Raw genomic sequence first — 21956 nt, 5'->3', positions numbered from 1 at the left:
CCCCCCCGGCCCCTCCCCCCGGGGGCCGGGCCCTCCCGCATCACCACGTGGCTTCCTCCAGCAAACATTTTCACTCATTTTCCAGGTCGGTTTTATTTAGAGGCGGTGCCCGGCTGCCGAGAGGCGTCCGGTGACACTCCAGTGCCACTCCGCCGACTTGGGGGCCCCCGCAGCCGGCGCCACCGCCCTGCCCGCCGCCGCCACCCGCCGGAGCCGCCCCCTCCCCTAGGACCCCCCCCCCTCCTCCTCCTCCAGCAGCCGCCGCCCCCCTCCCCAAAGGAAAAAAAAAAAAAAATCCATCCAAAAAAAAAAAAAAAAGGGTGGAAAAATAGGACAGCAAAGCAAAAAAAGAGGGGGTTAACAAGAGCAGAGAAGCCCCGAAGGCGCCCCCGGCCCGGCTGCGGGGCGGCAGAGCGCGGCCGGAGCCCGACGGCGCGGGCGCACGGTGGAGCCCCCCCGGCAGCCGCGCTCCGAGCCCCGCCGCGCCGCCGCCCGCCCGCCGCCCCCCGCCGCCGCCACCATGAACAAGCTCTACATCGGGAACCTAAACGAGAACGTGACTCCGGCCGACTTGGAGAAAGTCTTCAACGACCACAAGATCTCCTTCAGCGGGCAGTTCCTGGTCAAGTCCGGCTATGCCTTTGTGGACTGCCCCGACGAGCAGTGGGCCATGAAAGCCATCGAAACTTTTTCGGGTAAGCGGCGTTATCTCGCCTTCCCTCCCCGCCCGCTTCGTCCTCCCCCCCTCCCCGGAGAGCTGCGGACCCCCCTCCCCGGGGCTCAGCACCCCCCCTCACCCCCTCCCCCCCCGGGGGGCCCCCCGCTCCGTTGCGCCCCGTCGGGGCTTGCATCAGCGGGCGGCGGGGTGGGACCCCGCTTTCCCTCCCCAGCGCTGCCCCCCCGCCCCCCCAAAAGCAGCATGGGGGGGGGGCAAAGAGCGCCCCCCCCCCCCCCGCAGCCCCCCGCCCGCGCGGCCCCCCCGCAGGCTGCGGGGCTCGGCGCGGGGGTCCCGTCGCGGCCCGGGCGGGTGGGCTGGGACTTTGGCCATTTTGATTTGAAACTGGGTTTCCTGGGGCATGTGATGTGTGGAGTAGCGCGAAGGTCGCCATGCTGCTCGCAGGGAGAGAAAAAGCTCCCCGGGAAGCCGATAATTTTAAAAAATATTTGAATTTTTATTTTTATTTTTTTTCCCCCCTCGGCCCGGGCTCCCCCCGCCTCCCGCCGGGCTCTGCCCCTCTTCTCCCCCCTCCAAAAAAAAAAAAAAAAATCCTCATCATAACCCAGCAGCAAAGAAACCCACTCCATTTTCAAAGAGAAATCCATTTCTGCCATGGAGTTACAATTTTTGAGCCTTTTAATGGGGGGGAAGAAATCTGCCCGAAGGACTTCTTGCAGGGATTAAACGAGGCGGAATCAAAGAAAGGCAAAGAATTGGTCTCAAAATATTATTCCTCATTTTCTTTCGCTCAAAGCGGGATGAACTAAGGAATTAAATATTCCTAAGGAACATTGTCCAGACAGCTAACTCACCACTCCCTCCCACCGCTTCCCATTTGAAGCCAGTCTTATATTTAATAAAATGCACTTGTAAAGGAATCGGAAAATGTATTTGTGCGTGGTTCGTCGTAATTTGAATTAAATTGCGAGGTTTCACGTGATAGTATGTTATCCAAAGCTTTCTGACCACTCCACCCAGATTTTAAAAAACAGACACATTTTGTTTTTAGGGAAAGTGGAGCTTCATGGAAAACAGCTAGAGATTGAACATTCAGTACCTAAAAAGCAAAGGTAATACAGTGTTTTAATTTCTTTTTTTTAATTTTTCTTTTTTAATTTCTGTTGGGGGAAAAAAGAAAATTAACGTAAGATAAAGGAGGCAAAAAAATTATACCCAAATATGTGCATGTGAAATTAGAGATGTTGGTGATTTGGCTTTAGCTGCGTCCCCCGCGAGGTGAGAGGCGGTTTTGAGGATCAACGTTTAATTTCTTTTTTTTTGTTTTTGTTTTTTTTTTAAAAGAAAACTTCCTCTGCGAATAAGTTTGTTGTTTTTTTTTTGAAAAAAAAAAAAAAGAAATGGTTAAACAATTATCCAGCAGCTCGCCCAAGGTGATGGATGGCTGAGGCGGTTTGCGTTGGGGTTTTCAAACTTGTGGCACTGGAAGAATTTCCCAGCCTCGCTCAGCTCCTCCGCTGCGAAATGGGCGAAATCTTTTGTTTTCCAAGAGAACTGTAAAATTAAAAAAAAAAAAATATAAAAAAATATGTAAAAACCAGTGAGATTTGCTGGGATTTGATGGTGAGGACTTAAAGAAAAGAAAAAAAACAACATGGGGCTGGGCTCACCGTGCCATGCCGGGGAGGGATTTAAAACCCGGTGAGCACGGGGCGCTGGCCTGGCTCCTGCCCACCGGCAACTTTTATTTTGGGGCAAGAACTGCGTTTCTTGGCGGTTTCCATCTACCTGCCAAGCGGCTTCGCCCGCCGCCGCCGGCCTTGCCCAGCCCGGCCCTCTCCATCTTCTTGGCCCTTTGTTGTTGCGCGCCGGGCTGGCGTGCAGGACGCCGGAGCAGCCCCGGGCACCGCGTTCCCCAGCCCCGCTGGGGGTTATATATGAAATATAAAGGATATTTTTGTTTTTTTGCAGAGACCCCCCCCCTCCCAGCTCAAGGAGAGGCCGCCCGGGCTGAGGGCGAGTTAGTCCCCAACCCCAAATAGTCCACGTTGGATCGTGCAGCCCGAAACCCGCGTCGGCCACGTGACGAGGCGGTTACTTCAACGCCCGGGCGCGGAGGGAGGAGGCGAAGCCAACTCTTCCTCCCCAAAGTCTCCCGGTTCCTTCGTCTTTTGACGAACCCCCGCCTTGGCTGGGCGCTGGGAGCCCATTTTTGGGGTCACCCCCATGGCCCCGCTTGGGGTGGGTTGCCAAACTTTGCAGCCCTGGCTGTGGCGGAGCGGGGTCCCCCGGCAGGGGCTGATCCCAAAGGCCAAAAAAAAAAAAAAAAAAAGAATAATATTCCATTTAATAATTTCCAAGCCGAGATTTTATTATTCTTATTTATTTTGTAGCCCCTCGTGGCGGGGGCATCGCTGCTGCTCGTTCCGGCGGCGGGTGGCTTGCTGTGCCTTCGTTATCGATGGGCAAGGGGTGTTACTGGAAGGGTAACGTAATAACACTCCAAAAAACCCTCTGTTATTTTTTTTTTCCTTACTGCTGCTGGATAATCACTGGGTTGGGGGGAGCAGAGCTCATCCCCCAAGAGCGGGCGGGGAGAAATTCACTGAAAATGGGAATATTTGGCGTCTGAAATTCAAAGAAATGGGGGGGGGGGGGGTGGGAAACTTTACAATAGGTGGAAGGGAGGTTGGTTTGCATTTCTCCTGGATCTCCTTAAAACGTGCTGTGCCTTGCATTGAGCTGCTAAACCCCTTTTTGGGGGGCTGGGGGGGGGGGTAAAATGAGCCCCCTCCCCCCCCCCCCGGGTGCTGCTTTTAAAGCGACAGGAGCCGCTTTCGGCGTGGGTCGCCCCGGGGGGGGGGGGGCGGGGGTCCCCGCCGCCGGGGCCGCGGTTACTTTGTCTCACTTTGGGGAAGTAGTTTGTGTTTCTGGGTCGGAAAAAGGCAACTTTTTGGCAGCTGCTTGTAAACTTGGCAGGTTGTTTGCCCCAGCCGAGCGTTCGGGGGGGTAATTTGGTGGGTTTTGCCCCCCCGCCCTGGGTGAGGGCTGAGGCGATGGGGGGGCTGCCTCAAAGGCGACTAATTTTTTTTTTTTTTCCCCTTCGTCTTTCCTTTCTGCTTGTTTTTAAGACTGGATTTTCCAGTTTAAAGGCACATAGAACAGGAAATGGTTAATTAAGTGTGAGCAGCGAGGACAGAATCAGATGGGTTTGGTGGGATCTAAACCAAACAACCTCCCCCTCCCCCCCAAACCTGATATTAATTTTTTTTTTTTTTCTTTAGAAATGTGGGAAAACAAGTCATGAGCACTGGTGCGCTTCCCAGCTAATTTATGAGATAAAAAAAGTTGGCTTTTTGGTTGTGTTTTCTTCTCGTTGAAAGTGCCAATAGGAATGGTCAGGAAAACTGATTTGGGTGGTTTTTGGAATGAATGTGTCCGGTGGAATTGCGTGGTGTAAAGAAATCTTTCCTGCTGGTGTAATTCCTCCTTTCAAATCTCTCCTGTCCCTAAACCCATCACAGAAATTAATTAAAAAATACCGAATGTGTTAATATGGCAGAAGAAAGAGGGAGTGGGGTGCGCAGCGGCTGCACCAAAACGCCCAAGGAGGATAAACTGATTTAGAGTTGTTTAATTGCAGTGATTCTTCAAATAACACTTAAAGCTGCAAATTATGTTAATGATCATGGGGAACCATTTTAACGAAATACTTTAGAAGTATTGGACTGTAAAGAAAAGTCAGTGCTGATAAATATGTCGTTTCATTAAAAAACCTGAGGTTTAAAGTTAGTTTAGATTTGTTTAAAGTATCTCATTGCTGTTTGGGAGTTATTTTTTCTTTAACTTTGCTGATAGAAAAACTTGGAGAAACTTCAGAGGGTTTTTTAAAAAATCTTCAAAATTATTGCGTGCTTTATTCTTCAGAAGGTTAAAAAAGAAAAGATTCTTTAAGGGAAAAAAAAAAAAAAAAAAAGAATTCCGTTTTCCTACTTAAGATTAAGGCTTGGTTTGGGGGGGTTGGAACGGGGAGGCTGAAAAGCCCGAAGCCGATGGGGTCGAAAGAATGAATGAATGAAGAGAGGAGGAGGGGTGAGGGGGAAAAAAGTGAATCCATCAAGCAGACATTCCAAATATGAGGAATGTGGAAGTGAGTCGACCAGAGAGAATGAAACCAAGTAATTGGGGGGGAAGAGGGAGTTGGGCTGATAACAGCCCATAGACTTAAACCGAAAAGGCTATTTTGAAGTAGAGGTCATTCCCAAGCGAGTTGTAGGTTTGGAGGGTCCCTGTGCTCCCGAGCAGAGGTGGGAATCACTAAGTGTTGTTCATGACGGAAGGATTTAGTGTAGTGCAGAGAAATGGATGGAGAAATCCTAAAATTGGCTTTTTTTTTTTAGTCTTTGTTTCAAATCCATGTTTTCACACCGGAGAAATGTTCTCTTTGCGTCTGCATAATCGCGCAATTAATTGTTCGTAACGAAATATTTTAAAAATTTTGATAACGGCAAGTGTGATTTCTTTGTTTGTCAGTGTTAATCAAAAAATGTGCTTTTCTCCCTCCTGATGTTCGGATTCTCTGAACATCGAACTGAAAAAAGTTTGCTAGTTCTTTTCCATTAAAATAAAGACACTGTCTTGAATGCCGAAACAAAATATGCTTTTAATCCAGTCTTAAGATCATTCTCTTCCCCTTAAAACAGGTCTGGTTTACAAGTTATAGTATCATTAAAAAAAATTAGCAACACCCTTGTTTACAGCAGTGCTCGGAAGTTGAAAGGCAGGATGAACGCTCCTCTCTGAGGACGTGGAGTTTAATGGGATTTGGTTTGTTACTACTTTTTTGATTACCAAAAAAGGGTAATAATCTGGGGTTCTTCTTTGCTTTGTTTTCGTGAGCCCCCAGCTCTGAGCTGAGAGCTCTCCGCTGCTGATGTTACACCTCTGAGAACTGTAGCCGTTTGGAAATGAATACATTTTGATGATTTCCAGCTAGAAAAACTAGAAATAATTTGTCATTAAATTAGCCATTAGTAAGTTGTCAGTAAATTTCATCCATGAGGTTTAAAACTGAGATAATTTAATCAATTTTAACATACCTGGGAGAAAGAATATATTTACCAATTTACAGCCTGAAGTGAGAGAAATGCCTTTATTTCCCCCTTTCCACGTAGGAGCCGTAACTGGCAAACGTGTCCAAAAAATTGCCGTTTAACTGTAAACTTTGTAGCCTCAAGTTTTGAACCTATGGAAGATGGAGCCCACCCCGTGCAGATGCCCTGTGTTAAGAGTTTGATGATTTTTAAATTCCAAAGAAAAGACTGAACTGAATTCCCTCGAGAACCTTGGTGACAATTCCTAGGACTGAATCTGCTTCTCCAGTTGAATTGGTTTCTATCTTTGCCTTTTAGGTTAAAAACCAAGCAAACAGAGATATGGCTAAGGGAAGCTGGGGTTAAAGTACTCGCTTTGAAAACTGAGACCTTTCAGAATTAAAAAAAAAAAAAAAAAGAAAGGGTTTCTGCCCCCCCAGCCCAAGCCCCCAGCAATGTTAATGTTTTCCAGAGTTACTGGGAGGGTTTGGGGAGAGTTCAGGCTGCTCGGGGTGGCCCAAGGTTGGCCCAGGGGTTTGCAGCTCCAGGCTGGAGCAGGAGAAAACATCTCCAGCCCCTTTTCCCTGCCGGGGTTCCCGGCTCCAGCACCCGCCTTCCCGGTGCCTTCCAGATTTGCTGGGTTTAGGAATGGAAGGTGCCTCCGTCGATGCAGGCGAAGGTGTGGTTTGGTCTGCTTCTTCTAATGATGCCACTGGTTTTATAGAACAGTTTTGATGGGAGAAGTGGGAGCCTAAACCAAATGCACAGGGAAGCCCCCGGGGGATGCTGGTGTCTCCCCCTTCCCAAAAATTAAGGAGGGGGGTAGGAGGCAACTGAAAAATTGAGGAGCCTGAAACCCAGAGGTTGCAGGTTTCTTTTTTTTTTGGGGGGGGGGGAAGCCTTTTAAAGAGGTTGCGGAGACTTTTCTGGAGGGTATTTTTGGTTTTTTTTTCACCAGAGAGGAGCTTTTCAAAAGTTTTAGGTGAAAACTCCCGTTTTCACTGTGACCGGAGGCACTTAAAAGCTTAAGCGAGGATGTGCGCTCCTAGATCTCCCACTTGTGAACAGCACTGCTGGCTGCCTCTTTGGGTTTGTGGGCGAGAGGGGTCCCCAGCCGCTGGACAGACCCCGATAAACTGGGGCATAGTGGGGAGGAACGGGCAGAAGAAGTAGTTTGCAAGGTCTGCCTGTCCTTGCTGCCAGACTCCTCGTTGACCGATGGGTTTGAACCTTTGTGCACCTTTAAATTCTTATTCTGCCCAGTTTGCAATGTGGAAATGATCTGGGAGGGTCCTGCACCGAGTACCTGGGGGGTAAAAAAATGCATTTGCCCAGCAAAGTTTAAGAAAACAAGCGGCACAGGAGAAAAATGCATCAGCGACTGGGCTGATGTCCTACCTCGTCCTGCATCTGCTTGGGATGGCTTTTAGCCGCTGGGAGAGGCATGAGGCGCGTTGCAGAGGCAGTTATGGAATAGTCTGCTCAAGGAAAGTTTTTCTGAACCTCTGTTTTATGAAACGAGAAGCCCAGACCCACGGGGGTGTTTGTCCACTCCGGAGGTGTGTGGTGTTTTAGCCCGGCTGCCTTCCCAGGTCGTCTGCTCGTTACCAGTAAATGCGCGAACCCTGCGGGGAATTCAGCTCAGAAATCTTTGCTGGAGTTTACCTGAAAATTGCAAGTTGATCCTGGAGGTTGTGGAGCCGGGGGGATCGCAGGGGTCTCGGCCGGGAGGTTTTCCTTGTTTCTGCAAGAGGTGCTGAGGGGTGTCCGTGCATCTCCGTCGGTCTGTCTGTCCTTGTCCTTGCGTTTTTTCTGGTGAACCATGAGATGTTCTGCCCGGGCAGCATGGAGAGCTGTGTCCCTGCAGAGGGGCCGGGCTGGGGGAACGTTGGGGTTGGCCAAGGGGACCTCGGGAGGTCCCTTCCCACCCGAGTCCTGTCCTGAGCCCAGGGCAGATGTCTCGGACCAAAGCGGGCTGGAAGCTTCACACCGCTCGTGCGCCGGTAGTGCCCCTGGGAAGCTGTGGGAAAGTGTTGTTTTAAGCTGGTTTTCTTAAAACCAGTGTGCTTTTTCTGCTTCTGATGGAATAACCCGCTGAAGGGGAGTGGAAACCAGTTCTCCATCGGTTTATGTCCAGTATCCGTAGGCTGCTCTTGAAGATGCTGGAGCCATCTTCACAGTTTTAAGTATATAGAGTTAAAAGAAAAAGTCATGGTTTAATTGAAACCTGCTCAGTTTTCTCCTCTGGACAGAGTTAGCAATGGATGGGGCTTTCTGGAAAGGGTCTCGTGAGGGTTGGGGTCCTGCAGCCCTTTTCTGGCTCCTGCCAGCCCCTCCCGAAGGGGACGCTGCCCGACGCTTGTCCCCTTCCCTGGGGTTTGGCTTCGTTTTAGGAATGTCTGAAGTGAAGCCGGCTGCTTTTTGGTATCGGTGCGGCTTTGGGGTGCCCCTGCCTGTTCGGAGGGAAGGCTTTGGGGTACCTGGGTGGTCTGCACGTCTTGGGAAGTGCTTTTGGGAAACCATTCATGCTCCCCATGCCATTGCCTCGAGTCGAGCCCGCTCCGGCTGCCTTTACAGCCCCTGCATGGGAGCTTCCCCAAGGAGGCTAATAAAACCCGAAGAGCGGGGGGACAGTTTATTGAGATTCTGGCTGGAGGCGAGGGGCCAGGAGCTGGCGTAGCTCGGCGGGAGGGAGCGGGGACGTCGGTGGGGACGGTGCCGGGGACGGGATGGGAGCAGCCAGGAGGGCACTGCCAGGGCAGCGGCACAGGGGCGAGAGCATCCCTACTCCGCTCCCACCTCCTGATGCGAAAGAGCTGGGGAGAGCAGCCTTCCCGTCAGGGCGAAAAAAAAAAAAAAAGATAAAATAAACAAACATAAAAAATCTGTCCGTCCGTCTCGGAGGAGCCCTCGCGATCCGTCAGGAAATGGGTCATTTATTTTATTGTAACTGACACTTGGGAGCCCTGACATGGTCAGAGCTGAAATTTCACACTTTTCTGGCTACCGTAATTGTCTGGTCCGTACGGAGCAAACCAGTTTAAGAAAATAAAACCCTAATCCACGGGCATCCCCGGCAGAACTAGGTCCACGCTTTATTTTGAAGACTAATCCACCAGGTTGAGTTTAAGATGCTACGAACCCGGGGTCTGCCTATAATAAAAGCAGCAGCAGCCCCGTGCACCAGGAACCGCTGGGAGCTGGCAGGGCTCCACGCAGCGCGCGGCGAGATGCAAATCCCGCACGGTCCGGGGGTATTGCGATGTGTAAACAGCACTTGAGATTACAGGGAAATTGATTTGCACAAAAAGGAGAAAGGTTTGACTCCGATGAAGGTCCCGCTGTAGTTTCCTTTTTCACAAAGTTAAAAGTGGAGATCCTGGGCGAGCCGCCTCCTGGTCCGGAGTGTAAAAGAGACAGGAGAATTGTGATCTAGAGCCAAATAAAAGGGAAGAGAATTAAAAAAAAAAAAAAAAAAAGGCTCTCGGGGCCAGATTTTCACCCACAATTGGAGCCAGATTTTTCCAACTTGCATTTAAGCGTCTAAATAAAAGCTCCGTTTTCAGAAGCGATTAGCGCCTGATGTGCTGAGCACTCTTGAAAAATCTGACTGTCGGGATTCTTTCTTATTTCTTGAGATTTGGATCCGCCAGCTGACCCCCGGGAGGTTTCAGCAGTTACCGCCCCCCCCGGGTCCTGCCCCTTTGCCCCCCGATGCCGCGGAGGCGGCTGCTGCCCCGGAGCCCCGCAGGAGGGGGTGGATGCTGGGGGCACGAGCTGGCAGGTCCGGAGCTGCTCATTCCCCTACTTTTAGCTCTTAGCTGCGTGGAGAGCCGTTGCCTTCAGTGCTTGTGGCAAAAGGCTTGTCAAACTATTTGGGAATTGTGGGACTGTGGATGGACAAAGCGTCGGGATGAAGTGCAGAATAAGGGGCACAGAGCTGCTGCACGGCGAGGTGGGGACGCGGCGATGCCTGGGATGCTCCGTTCTCCCTTCTAGCTCTACGTTTTCTCCAGCATTTATCATCTGCGAAGCACTGGCTTTGCTTAAACTCCTGCATGATCCGAGGCTGTGGGCTCACACCTCCTGGTTGTGTTGCATGCAGAGAACTAGCTGCAATTAAACGATATTTATATTAAGGCATCGCAAGCAATAGCAGCGTTTACCTGCGAGGTGTCGGGAAACGCTGCATCCTCAACAGCAACGCCACCGGGGTGGGGTGAGCTCCGCGGTTCTGCCTCCTACCCAGGCTGTCAATCTTAGCCAAATTATTCCTTGGTTAATACTGGTCACGTCCGAGCAGACTTGATCACCGGAGTGGTGGCTGTGTATGTCTGTATCTACACACACGTATATACGTGAGTATATGTTTTCTTTGCTATGAAGACATTCACGTGGGTTTTGCGATCTCCTGTGGTTCAAGCCTCCGGCATAAAAGTATTTACAAACAAATTGATCAAATGAGCAAAGACTAAAAGAAAACGCTGATCTCTCTAAGGAAGAAGAGCTCGTGGCTGCTGTAGGCTTTATGGAGTTGTTTGTTGGGCTGTAATTTCATGAGAAGCCAAGAACCCCGTATAAATGTTGTGCTTTTAGGCTCGGATTCACAAGGCTCCTAAGGATGTGCTTTTAAACAGGGAAGCCATCCTTTTGAAGTTAATGGGGCTGCTTCGATGGTAAAAATGAGGCATGTGCTGAATTTGAGCCTAAATATACAACTTTATATGAACTTTATGTAGTCATTGTTTAGCGTTCAGTTACAGCTGAACTAATAACGCAACAAATTTCTCTGACATCTGTAGCCTCTTCTTGCTTATGGCAGAGATGCAAAGTGGCTGTGACTTTTATATGTGATACGTATTGAGGGGAGAGAATATCTGTGACTTTTAAAAAGCTATGGCTTGAATGAAGAGCTTCCCCTGGTGAGCCTTTATCCGCCCCGTGATATTGTTCCTGTGCCTCACTGGCTGCACACCCCTGCATGCCTGGCATGAATATTTGCACAGCGCAAATTTTATATTTAGTTTCCCCAAATACTTGTTCATGCAACTTCGAAAGCTACTTTCTGCCACTGTTTGTGCCAGTAAAACTTGGCGATGGGAATGTTTATGGAAGGCAGACAGGAGAGAGGGCACGAACATGACTGAGGGGAATTCACTTAGGAAAAAATCCAGATCAGATATTCAGACAGCTTTGTGCTGGATTTCCCTAATGGTGCATTGAATTTATTTGGTGTGTGTTTGTCGGCTTGGCTTTTCATGTTGCCTGTGCGAAAGCAGTGGTGGGTTTTAAATGGCTTTGCATCGGCACCACTGTTTGCTCTGTAACGAGGTGAACGGCAGTGGAGTAGAAGAGCCCCATCTTTGCTGTTGTCCAGCTCCTGCCCTGTCCTACCCGAACCTCAACCTTTTCCTTTTCTTCTCTCATTCATGACCCCCTTGCTAAAAAAACCCAACCCCAAACTAACAAACATAGGACATCTTCCCCTCTCTGGAAACTTTACATCTCCTCTGCTGCTGGTCCAGCTCCGGTGGGATGAAGGAAGCAGCCGGGGGCTTTAACCCCCTCCCAAACCCGAGCAGATGCCTACGGAGGAGCACGGCCGCATCCGCGCGGGCGCCATGGGCGCTGCTGGCTTCCTCGGTCGGGCTGTCCGTGGGGTCGTTGGCATCTCTCCTTCTGCCCTCAAAGGGCAGTTTTTGTGGGCTCTGCATGAGAAACCCTAATTTCTCATTTTTCAATGAAAACGCTAGAGCACGTTTTCTTAGAATAGTTTTGCTTTGCCCTCGCCTCCTTTCTGAAGAGGAAATGCAAGAGAGAGCGAGGCTGGCTTCAGCCAGATTTGGTGAAGAACTCGGTTCTTCTATTTAAAATTTATGCTGGAAATGAAGAAGAAGAAAAAACCAGCCTCACTTGTACTTTTTCATCTCAGTTAGTTTCTTCTCTTTACCTTCCCTTAGACATAAGAACGGAAGCATTTTGATTTCACTTACAGTTTTCAGTGGAAAAAACATCACAGCTTTACCCCCGCTGGGGCTCAGCCGCAGCCCCGGCTGCAATACCAAACCTGCCGCAGATCTTTGTGTTGTCCTTGCCTGGACCCGCCGATGCTGGTGCCAGGGCTAGAAGGGGCTTTGGGAGCTCCTGTCTGGAATCTGGGCTGCGATATGTCTCCGACGCGGTGGGGACAAGCATGCTGCTCACAGCTCAGTTTGCTGGAGGTCTGAACACCCCCCTCCGCCACCTTCCCACCCAAACTGGGAGGACTGGCAAGTCTGAGTACGTCATCGCGGGTTTTAACTTGAGTTTTGGCAAAAGGGTCTCCACCCTTGAATTAAGTTCGTAAGATAGCATAATCCATGTTGTAACTTCTGGATTCTCCCTTTACGAGTCCGCTTTGATCTTGGAGGGCTTGTCTGCGTGCAATTGCTGCACTGGTTCAACCTGATTTGGCTTAAAACAGGCTCGCTGCCACTGGCACAGAGCCCCGCACGGAGACGCTCTTATATCGATTTTTGATCCAGTCCTATTTGACAAATCTGTACCTGCCAGGCGCGAGGGTCCGTGGCACCGTGCCGCTCTCCGGCGCTGTAACCTCGCAGCGGAGCAGCCCTCAAAGCCGCCGGTCCCCGCGTTGCCACCGCCGCCTCCTCCCGACACAGACCTCAATCAGAAAAACCCTCAGGAGTCACAAGCGATTTCGTTTCCTCTTCCTTTCTCGCGCCGGGGCTGGCGTGTGCTTGTGCGTCTGGAGTTGTCGGGGCCCTGAATCCTTGCAGCTCCCCTCGGCCTTAAATCCTTCCTTGTTTCCCCTGCTCGAAGTGCTCCACGCCCTTGGGGTCTGTAAGATCTCCAGTAAGAAGCCAGTACCCCACTGTCTAGGAGGGCTGGAAATACAGAATAAAGAGATGTCCGTGGCCACTTTCTGTAGGCAAAATTATATGAAAAGTTTCTGACTGACACCTGCCAATCACCCTGGTAACGATGCTTAATTATTGAGAAATTAGAGCGGTCTAAGACCAACCCGAGAGCATGTGCTGATGGGGTTTGGGGTTCCCACTGACGCTGACTGCGTGGGAGCTGCCTGAAGCCACACTTGGCTGCTTTGTGAAGCCTGAACTCATCTCAAAGCATCCCTGAGCCCATAGCACCACCAGAGCCACTGGAAACCAGTTAGAAATGTGTCCTGGGCATTGGAGGAGGGCAGAGGTGCCCTCTCGTGGCAAGGAGAAGTGGGCGAGAGGTCCATGAGTGGCACCCAGCTGCCTGCTGAAACCCCATCCCCAGCACCCTAACGAAGGCAGTAATGAGCGGGAGCTGGTGTGACCACGCTGTGGGTTTCACGCCGTCTGAGCTTTTATTTGATGCGTTGTTGGACTGGGGGGAGGATGGCAGGAGACCTGGTGGACTGAGGCATCTCCTGTGTCGGTGGCTGATGTCGTAGCTCCTGGAGGCAGGTGGCTGAGTGAGAATGCACATTTAGGACCCTTTCTATTCAAAGTCGGCCCTGGTGGGTGAAGGAAAATGCTCTGAAATGTGCAGGATGCACCAAAATGCAGAATATATTTTATCTCGTGTGTGCTTTTATTCAGGTTTTTATATCGGCGGAGGGGAGCTAACAGCCGTGCGGAGTTGGCAGTGCTCCCTTCGACGCTTTGAGGACGCGCAGCTGATGCTGCGTGCTCCCTTGCCCGGCTGCCTTAGAGTTTGTTGCGTTGTGCAGTGCTCTGAAGTGATGGTCTCAGAAGTGCTTCGAGGTCCATGGGTAAGAGATGGGGCAAGGAGCAAGTCCCGCTGCTGCTGCCCCTCCACGTGTAATGGTCTCCAAGAAAATTTGCCTTTAAACATCACATCTGCTGGCATGTTCGTAGTCCAGCCAGTGCCAGCTTGGGGGTCAGGTTTGATTAGGGTCCGTTTGAGGATTGAAATTTTAGATTTTTCTTGAGGGATGAAAATCCCTCACCGTGTCTCGCGGGCTGCTGGGTCTCAGTGGGACCGAGCTGCCCCGCGGCTGGAGGTGGCTGGGAGGGCACTGGTGTGTTAACTGCCACCCGTTTGTCAGAGGCAGCGTGGCCCGTTGAGGTTTGGGGTTGGGTTGCTGGTTGTGGGAACCCACTGAGTTTAGCTGGGCTTGGCTTTGGGGCATGTTCAGAGCATCAGAAAGAGCCTTTCAATATGTGGCAAGCTGCCAGCAAATTAGAATGGAAAGATAATGCAAAATGGATGCATTGTATAAAACTCATCCATCTTTCCTCTCTATTACTTACTGTTAAACTTGTCCTGTCCGCAGATACTTGATGTATTGGCTTTGGCAAGGACTAACTGCAGAAGTCTGGGGGATGATTAGAGTCTTCCTCTGGGCAAGTTGAGGATAAGGGCTTTTGAGATTTCTTTCAGATTTCTTGCATCTTTTGAAACACCGAGGTATTGACTCCTCTCAGAGGCTGGCGCTTGGCTGGGTGGATGGGGCGTGTGCTCCATGCCAGCACCATCTACCTGGGATCAGTGGGGAAAACGAGGAGTGGAAAGGTAGCGCAGCAGTTTAATAGAGGAGGAATTATAAGACAGAGCATTTTCCCCAGCTCTGGGCATCAACCAGTCCCTTCCTTCGGTACCCAAGATGCAGGAGCTTTTCTAAAAACGGGAATGAGTTCTCCAAGGCTTTCAAAGGGATGCTCACGGACAACTTCTCATTCTTGGCAGCTCCCTGAAAAAATCTCATCAATTATTAGGCGTGATTCTCTGTGTACAAAGTGGTTCCGAAAAAGAGCTAATGGGGAGAAACCAATTAGACAGATTTATTAGCCCAAGATCAAATTCTGGTTGCTGAGATGATTGATGGAAAGGATTAATCATGTCATGCTTGCTTGCCAGAGATAACTGCTAGCCAAGGCGAGTGGGTCTGTATGAGAGTCTGGTGTGGAGGATGTGTCCGTGTTTCTCCGAAATCCCATGGCCGGTTGACTTCTGGGTCCCTCCAACTGCAAGAAGCCAAATGTCTCTGTTGGCTTGGCCTGATCTCTGTTGGCTTGGCCTGATCTCCTCAGGAGGGGCCTCTTGGATCGTTTCTCTTCAAAGGATGAGCCCGGTTTTCTCTCTGCTTTTCTTTCTGCCGCTATTGCTTTAATCCTGTCATGATACATATTTGCACATTTCTTTCTCAGCCTCCTCTTCCTTTTATTCCACCTGCAAATCTCTTTCCCGTCAGCCACCCCGCAGCTCTGGCTTTGCTGTCGCACACGTGCGGCTGGGACTCTCCTCTCTTGCCTTGGCTGGGTCCCCCAGCGAAGAGCAACCACTGTGGCCACGGAGACTTTTCACTGGCGTGCGGTTTATAGAGAAGTTGTTTCTTTGTGAAGATTTAGGATATGAGAGCAAGCAGGTCACTGGGGCTGGAAGGAAGGAAGATAGCGGCTTGAAATAACACAAGATGCTTTTAGAAGAAAGGGTGTTAGAGTTTAAGAGTTAAGTTAGAGTTTGTTGCACTGGTGACGTAAAGTTGAGGTCTGGTGGGAGAAGGTGTTTTGGAGGCAGGGGGTTGGTTCTCTGGGAGACCTTTGCTTTTTATTTATGGGCAATATGGAAAATTCATTGTTTAAATCGGTGTTTCCTGAGCAGGCTGCAAACTGGGTCCCTTTTCAGGACAAGAAAAGGGATGCTCTTCTCCTTTCCCATTCCATCCCTGCTGCATCCTGCTCAACTGTAGCACGTTCGGGGGCATTTTGATGGGTTCTACCACTTCTTTTCTTGCTCTGTGGGACTATGCCTGGCCCGACCTGCCCCATATCGCAGCCCAGGTCCTAGTCCAAACCCACCTCAATCAGCAGCTTCAGCTGCACGAGCAGCCATCAGCAGCTTCAGGGGCACAAGAGGGGTACAGGGGGCCTGGGCAATGCTGCAGTGGGGGGACCGGTGCTGGGGAGCGGCATGACCAGGAGAGGGCAGTGATGACCTTAATGCTAGCAGAAAAATTCAGTGCTGTAAAAAAACACCCTTAATTTAGGGCTCACCCTCCAACCTTTAGGAAATACTAGCCCAGGTCTGCATTTTTTTACTTATATGCTCAAAATGAATATTCTTGATGTTTGACATTGCGGCGTTAATGCTCAAAACAAATACGATGCTTCCAAATCTCAGAGCTCTGGTTTTAGGCTCTTTGCAAACTCAGGGGAAGACTTTTCCATGGTTCCTCCCCATTCCCACATTGAGGTTTTTCTTCCAAACCACAAAGGCCCCGAAAGTTCAACCTGGACCTGCTGCACTTCCGTGAGGAGCTGGGTCACGAGGTCTGGATTCAGAAAAAAATTCAAATATCTGTCTCTGCTTAAGTATGACTCAAACCTTAGCAATGCTGCATTTGAGGAGGGAATTAGGATCTCTGGCCTTGCTCAAGCATCATCTGGTGAATTTGGTATGTGGTTTTTTTCCTGCCTTGCCCATGTGTGAGCGCTTCCAGCAAGGATCTCGCGTGCCTGGTCCTGCTGGGAAGTCCATGTGTCGGTGGGTTTAATAGTACAACAACCGACCAGCACGTGGGGAAGCAGAGAGATGTGTTGGCTTGCAGGGCAACGCGAAAGGTGGCAAATCACAGGCGAAGTGGCTAAAACCTGGAGGCTGATCCCGTCCGAGGGGGCGGACGGCGCTGGGTTGTGCTCAGAGGTGTGGTAGGGATCTGCTGTGGGCTTCCAGCAGGTATCTCCCTTTTTGTGCTTGTGTTTCCTTGTCAATGAAGGGAGTATAGGGATAATATTCCTGCTTCATGGAGATGCCGGCAAATTGAAAGCCTATCAATTTATAAGGGAAAAGCAAGTAATTTCAGCTACAACTTTTCTCCGAGTCCCCCTGGCAACGTTTGTGTCTTAGCAACCACATTTTCCTATTTAAAAATGTTTAAAACATTAAAAAACAACAACAACAACACATTAAGCACAGGATTAAGTGCTTTCCTGAATCAAAGCCTAACTAGATAAATGAAATGCTGTTAATTGAATCAGGGATGCACTGTGTTTTCAGCCCCCAAATTTGCATAACATTTGCATTTGATTGAAAAGCCATCATTAATGTTGTTCAGTTCTAGTGGGTCTCCCCATGTCTCTGGCTTTGGCCGTCCTCCTCCTGCCCCGAGGAGCTGCATAAATGGTTTCGGTAGGAGATGGCTGGGACAGGGTCGGTGCTTGGGGTTGGGGAGAGCCCAGAGCTTGGTCCTTCAGTGTCTTGGTGCCATTAGTCACCTCCGCTTTGAGAAATACATGGTGGGGGATGGAGAAGGTCCAGGAGGTGCTGGATAGAGGAGAGATGCTGTAGCCACCATCCCACAGAAGGTGCGTCTGGTGTATGTGTGACTGCAGAGCCCGATCCGCTGCTGCTGGCACCCTGATGCAGAGAGATGGGGGGCAGAGGACCAGCAGCTCCTGCCGGGGTGCTCGGCCTTGGCCCTTTCTCTAGCAGACGTTCACTGAATCAGCCCCTTGCTTTGGGGCTAAAGAGAAATCGAGTTGTCAGGACAAAACCTGGACCAGTGGGGGAAGAGGAAGGAAATCCGTGGGGCTGGCTGTGCTGGAAATAGCCACGCCGTGGGGCTGTTTCACTCGTTGGGGTAACCCCTGTGCAGGGGGTTGTTGTTGCCCCCTAAAGATGAGCCTGGTAGAGCATCGTGCTCCGGTAATGCAGGTGGTTGTGAGTGTCTGTTACCTGCAGATCACAGGGAATGTTGTCTGGGGCTAAACGCTCAGAAGTCAATAGTTGGGGTGACCTGAGCGTCCTGCGCCCTCTGTCCTCCTCTCCTTCCCTGCGCCCACCACACCGATCCCGCCAGCTGCCTCCGTGCGGCTGGTGATGCTCAGGGCTGAATCCTGCTGGTAAAATAACCCCGGTCCTTTGGCGAGCCCCTGGCTGCACCGTGAGGCTCCGTGTGCCGCGGGGCAGGGGAAGGAGGCACATCTGCGGGGTGCGATGGGGAGATGCGGGTTTTATCCCAAGCTCCGCTGCCCACCCACTCAGCGGCTGTAGGTGCAACAACGCTCGCCTCCGAACGCCCCTCCAGCTTTTTCGCGCTCCTGTGGACCGACTGTGGGTGGACCCTGTGGCCAAAACTTTATTGGGAGGAGGTGACAGTAAGTCTCGCTGGGGCTCCTCACTGGCGGCAGGGATGCGCCCGTGCTGGCGATGGGGCAAGGAGCGGCTCTGCCCCCCCAAAACATCACCTCGAAAACCCCACGCGGGGCTCAATGCAAAAGGGAGGGGAACCCTCGAGCGAGGTTGGGCTGTGCTGGTGCTGCTTTGCCGTCGGCTCCGGCTTGCGGCGGCCAGCCCCAGCCTCCCGCTGGCCCCTGGCCAGGCCGGCTGCTCCTAACTAGCTAGTGCCCCTTTCTTGGGTCCCTGCCACCACCGTCACTGTGCCAGTCCACTCCGGGGAATTACCAGCAGATTCTTAATTAAGTGGGAGGCTCTGGCCACCCTCTTGAAGGCAATCTCTGGGGATGCGTCCAGGGGTGAGAGAAGAGGGATCCCGATGGCTGAATCTGCGTTTGGATGTTTCCCAGTGAGGTTTAAAAATTAAAACCCCAAACAAACAAACAAAAAAAACCCAAACCAAAACAAAAACAAACCCCCAAACCTAATTTGGGATTCTTAGTGGTGATTCTGCCTGCCTGAGTGATCAGGGTTTTCTTCAGAGGTTGCAGCGGGTACCAGTCCGTTTGTGCTGCCGATGTGCCCTGGGCACCCGAGGCTGCGCGGCTCCGAGGCTGCGGCTGCCGATGCGGCACCGAGAGCCAGCGATGCTGCGTGGGCTGGGAGGGCTCTGGGTGCGTTAGGGACACAGAGCGGTTTCCAGCTGGCGCTGGGGCTGTCGGAGACCAGCAGTGGGTGTTTTCTGAACAAACGGGGCTTTCCTTTGCTGCCACTTTTTCCCATTTCACCTCGGTTTCTCCCTTCTGGAGAAGGGATTCCTCCAGGCACGTTTTGGGTTTGACCCACACGGTATCGATGGGCACAGTGCGAGAGGGTGAGAAATCTCCATGGTACCTGGATATTGCAGGATCCTCCATGGCTCTTTGCCTTTCCCCCCGGTGAAGTTTAACCTGTTGGTGTGTTGAGCTCTTTAAAGAGCTGGCTGAAGGACAACCCGAGGAAAGCCCTTGATGGAGCAGGTCTTGGTGCTTCCACTGCTCGGGGGTAACGAGGGACTGACCCAAGATGCTCATCTGCGGCGTGGCTCCGTGATGTGGGTCCCATCGCGACCTCCCATTATAGGCTGGTTGCATCAGGGTGGGTGGTTTTTTTTCCCAGTGAGCCCAACCCACGGCTGGGGAGGGTTTACTGAGAACGTCATAGGATTTCAAAGGTCTCATTTTGCCTCCCGGTTCTGCAGGAGAGCCAGCAGATCCGCACAGGGCTGCCGGGCGCGTTGGCAGGTTTTCGAGGGCTGAAGGACGGATGTAGTGGGATGCTAAAATCCTGTTATCACAAATAGCACCGTCGGCACGGAGCAGGACGCTGCTGCCACTGGGATCCGTCCCTGGGACCTGTGGTTCCTCTCCCCTTACAGCCCTGCAGCTGTTTGCCCTCCTCTCTCCACCCGCAATTTTTTTCTTTTTTCTTTTTAAATTAAAAAAAGCCACCAGCACCTGGGCAGAAACCATCCAAATCTGCAAATAGACATTTTTTTACCAGGTCGATCAGTCTGCTCTGGCTCACCCTAAGGATTTGGGAAGCTCCTGCCTTTGGCATAAGGTGAGCGGTGTCCGGCAGAGCTGTTGCCTTCTCCCGCGGGCTGGAGATGCCGGGGCTGGTCCGTGGTTCCTGCCCGCCCGAGGGGCACGAGCACCAGTCCCGGCTGGCAGCCGAGGTCGGGCGAGCAGAGGTTGCGAGAGCCCTTCAGCGGCGCGGGAGGGAGGAGCTCCCGCCTTTGGCACATGATGAATAAAAAGCCAGGGAATCGCCGTCTCGCGGAGTTATTTATTTGGAGTAAAGCTCTGCTCGGCACGGAGGCGGGAGCGGGCAGAACCGGGCAGTCGCATTTCGTGGTGCGAAGAGTGGCATTTCGCGACGAGGATTTAAATACAGCGGGACCTGCTTCTAGCAAAGCAAATAGCGGGGTTTATTTATTCACAACTTCCTCTGTAATTCTAACCAGAGCCGCTGCCGAGCGCTCGGACGGAGCCGGATTCGAGCAGGGGCTGCTCATCGGAGGGGGAGGTTTCCACCCGCCATGGGGCAACTCCGTGTCGAGCCAGACCTCGCTGAAGGGCTGATGGATGCGGCCCCGATTCCACCCTGCCTGGGGCGGGATGGGCACCGATGGAGATGGGCCAGGAGTCAAGTATTCGGAGTGCTGGCTCATCCCGGGATTTCGTGGGATCCCGCTCTGCTCTGTGCAGCTCACCGGGTTGGGCTGATAACAGACCCATCTCTCCCTCCAAGCGTGGCCTCGTGGGGATTTAATATCTGTCAGCGATGGCGGCCGTTAGGAGCAGCAAATAATCCTGGTGGCGTGGTCGCGATGGGAGGAATTACCGGTTAATTAACATATTAATAAAAGCGCAGCAGCCCCGGTGAGGGACAGAGCAGCCCCCTCGCCTTGCCCGGCTGGTGCGGATGCGGGCGATGCTCTGCCTGGGCAGGCGCTCCGGCAAGCTCGGCAAAGGAGATCCGATTCTTTTATTTTATTTTATTTTATTTTTTTTTAGGGGGAGACAATTAGGTGCCACCAGCAGAATTACAGTGTGAGGACATAAATGGCTCTTTTCTCTCCATAGCCCATTTGATTCTGGTCACGTATGTGCAGAACACATGCTCTGCCCGTGCAGATGCTTGTAGCTATCTGAAGAAGTTTCCGTGGCAGGGGTGGGCAGTGGGAGACCTACGGGGTTTCCTCTATCACTTCAAATCCTTTCGACCCTCCCTGGACTGTGACATTCTTCGCATTCTGCATTTCTTAATCTCTCTCCCATTCATTTTGGGATGCGGATTAGCATGTAAACGAGAGGTCTGGTTTCAGAGCATGCTCCCCTGCTTTGCTTCCCGCAGCCCCCCACAACACACTGCAATTTTAAGGGTTGGGTTGGTTTCTTTTTCCCCATCCACCCAGTTTGCATCTGTAGAAGTGACAAAATTTGGTTTTTTGGAACCTTCCCGGTGGTTGAGCTGATGGGAGCACAGAATTATTTTTTTGTGCTTAATTTTGACTTTTAGAGGGGAGAGCAGCCTCAAATCTGGCCATCCCATCCCTCCGGTCTGAATCTTTGGGATATCTTTGGCGACTTTGGGTAACATCAGTTCTGATTTTCTTTGAAACCAACTGTTTGGGGATTTTGATGTGTGTGGGTCTGCGTCGGCAGCACGGATCGGAGGGGATGCTCGAGGCAGCTGCTCTCACCTCACAGGATGCAGGGGCTGCGGAGGAATCCTTACCTGTGTGCCTCAATCCTGCCGAGTCCTTCGGGCTGGGTCACGCTGAGATTTCTTCTCATTGACAAATGAGCTGAGCCACCTTCTGAAGTTGTGTAATTAGAAGATAAGGATCTGGAATCTCATTTTCTCTCCTTTTTTGGATTATTTCATGCGTTCATAAATACTCTGAATTTGAAGCCTGGGTCTGTGATGAGCAGGTCTGAGGGTATTTGCTCAATATAGTGCTGTGAGCGCTGAGCTGCCTGCCATGGTTGTGGCATTTATCTTCCTTTTCTTTAGGCATCTTAAAATTCAGTGGTTTTGGTTATTCCTGAGAAAAAGAGGCCAACGGGGGGGACCAGCCATCCATGGGGGGTTGGCACTGTTCCTATATGGGTCGCACCCACAAAGCTGCATCCTTCAAAGCGCTGGGCACCTAAAAGTGGGATTGACACCTAAAGGTGTCATTGCCTTTAGGTGGGGGCTCTTGGGGTGTCCAGCAGCACGTCGGGGTGCCAGCAGCCGCAGCGGCGTGGCTGCACGCTGGTGCCGGAGCCACCCGACAAGCCTGCGGCCGCTCTCAGCTGCTTACGGCAGCTGCAGGGCGAGGGGCGGGCGGGGGGGACAACAGCACCCCCGGGGTAAATTTGGCATTGGAATGAAAAAAAGGGTTTCTATTTTAGGAAAAGTGAGGTTAGGAAGAGCCAAAAACGTGAGTGGAGAAGCAGCCTGAGACCATCTTGGGTGGTGGAGCTGGGATGCCCATGCCTTGATCTCCCCGGTTAAAGTTCAGC

The 21956-nt window shown here is 51.5% G+C and overlaps 1 protein-coding gene across 1 annotated transcript in view; it reads left to right on the top strand.

The window, feature by feature from the left end:
• Positions 1–520: 520 nt before the first annotated feature.
• The window catches only part of IGF2BP1 (insulin like growth factor 2 mRNA binding protein 1), a gene marked incomplete at both ends in the record, with an annotated part of 29333 nt that continues 7897 nt past the window's right edge, over positions 521–21956 (top strand). The window contains 2 exons of the mRNA XM_082331578.1: positions 521–695; positions 1728–1788. Of these exons, the coding sequence (XP_082187704.1) occupies positions 521–695; positions 1728–1788 (236 nt within the window). The remainder of the gene's footprint in view (positions 696–1727; positions 1789–21956) is intronic.

This window comes from Platalea leucorodia, assembly GCF_965183815.1.
Source record: "Platalea leucorodia genome assembly, chromosome: 22".
Lineage (NCBI taxonomy): Eukaryota > Metazoa > Chordata > Aves > Pelecaniformes > Threskiornithidae > Platalea > Platalea leucorodia.
This window is presented reverse-complemented; position numbering and strand designations above follow the sequence as displayed.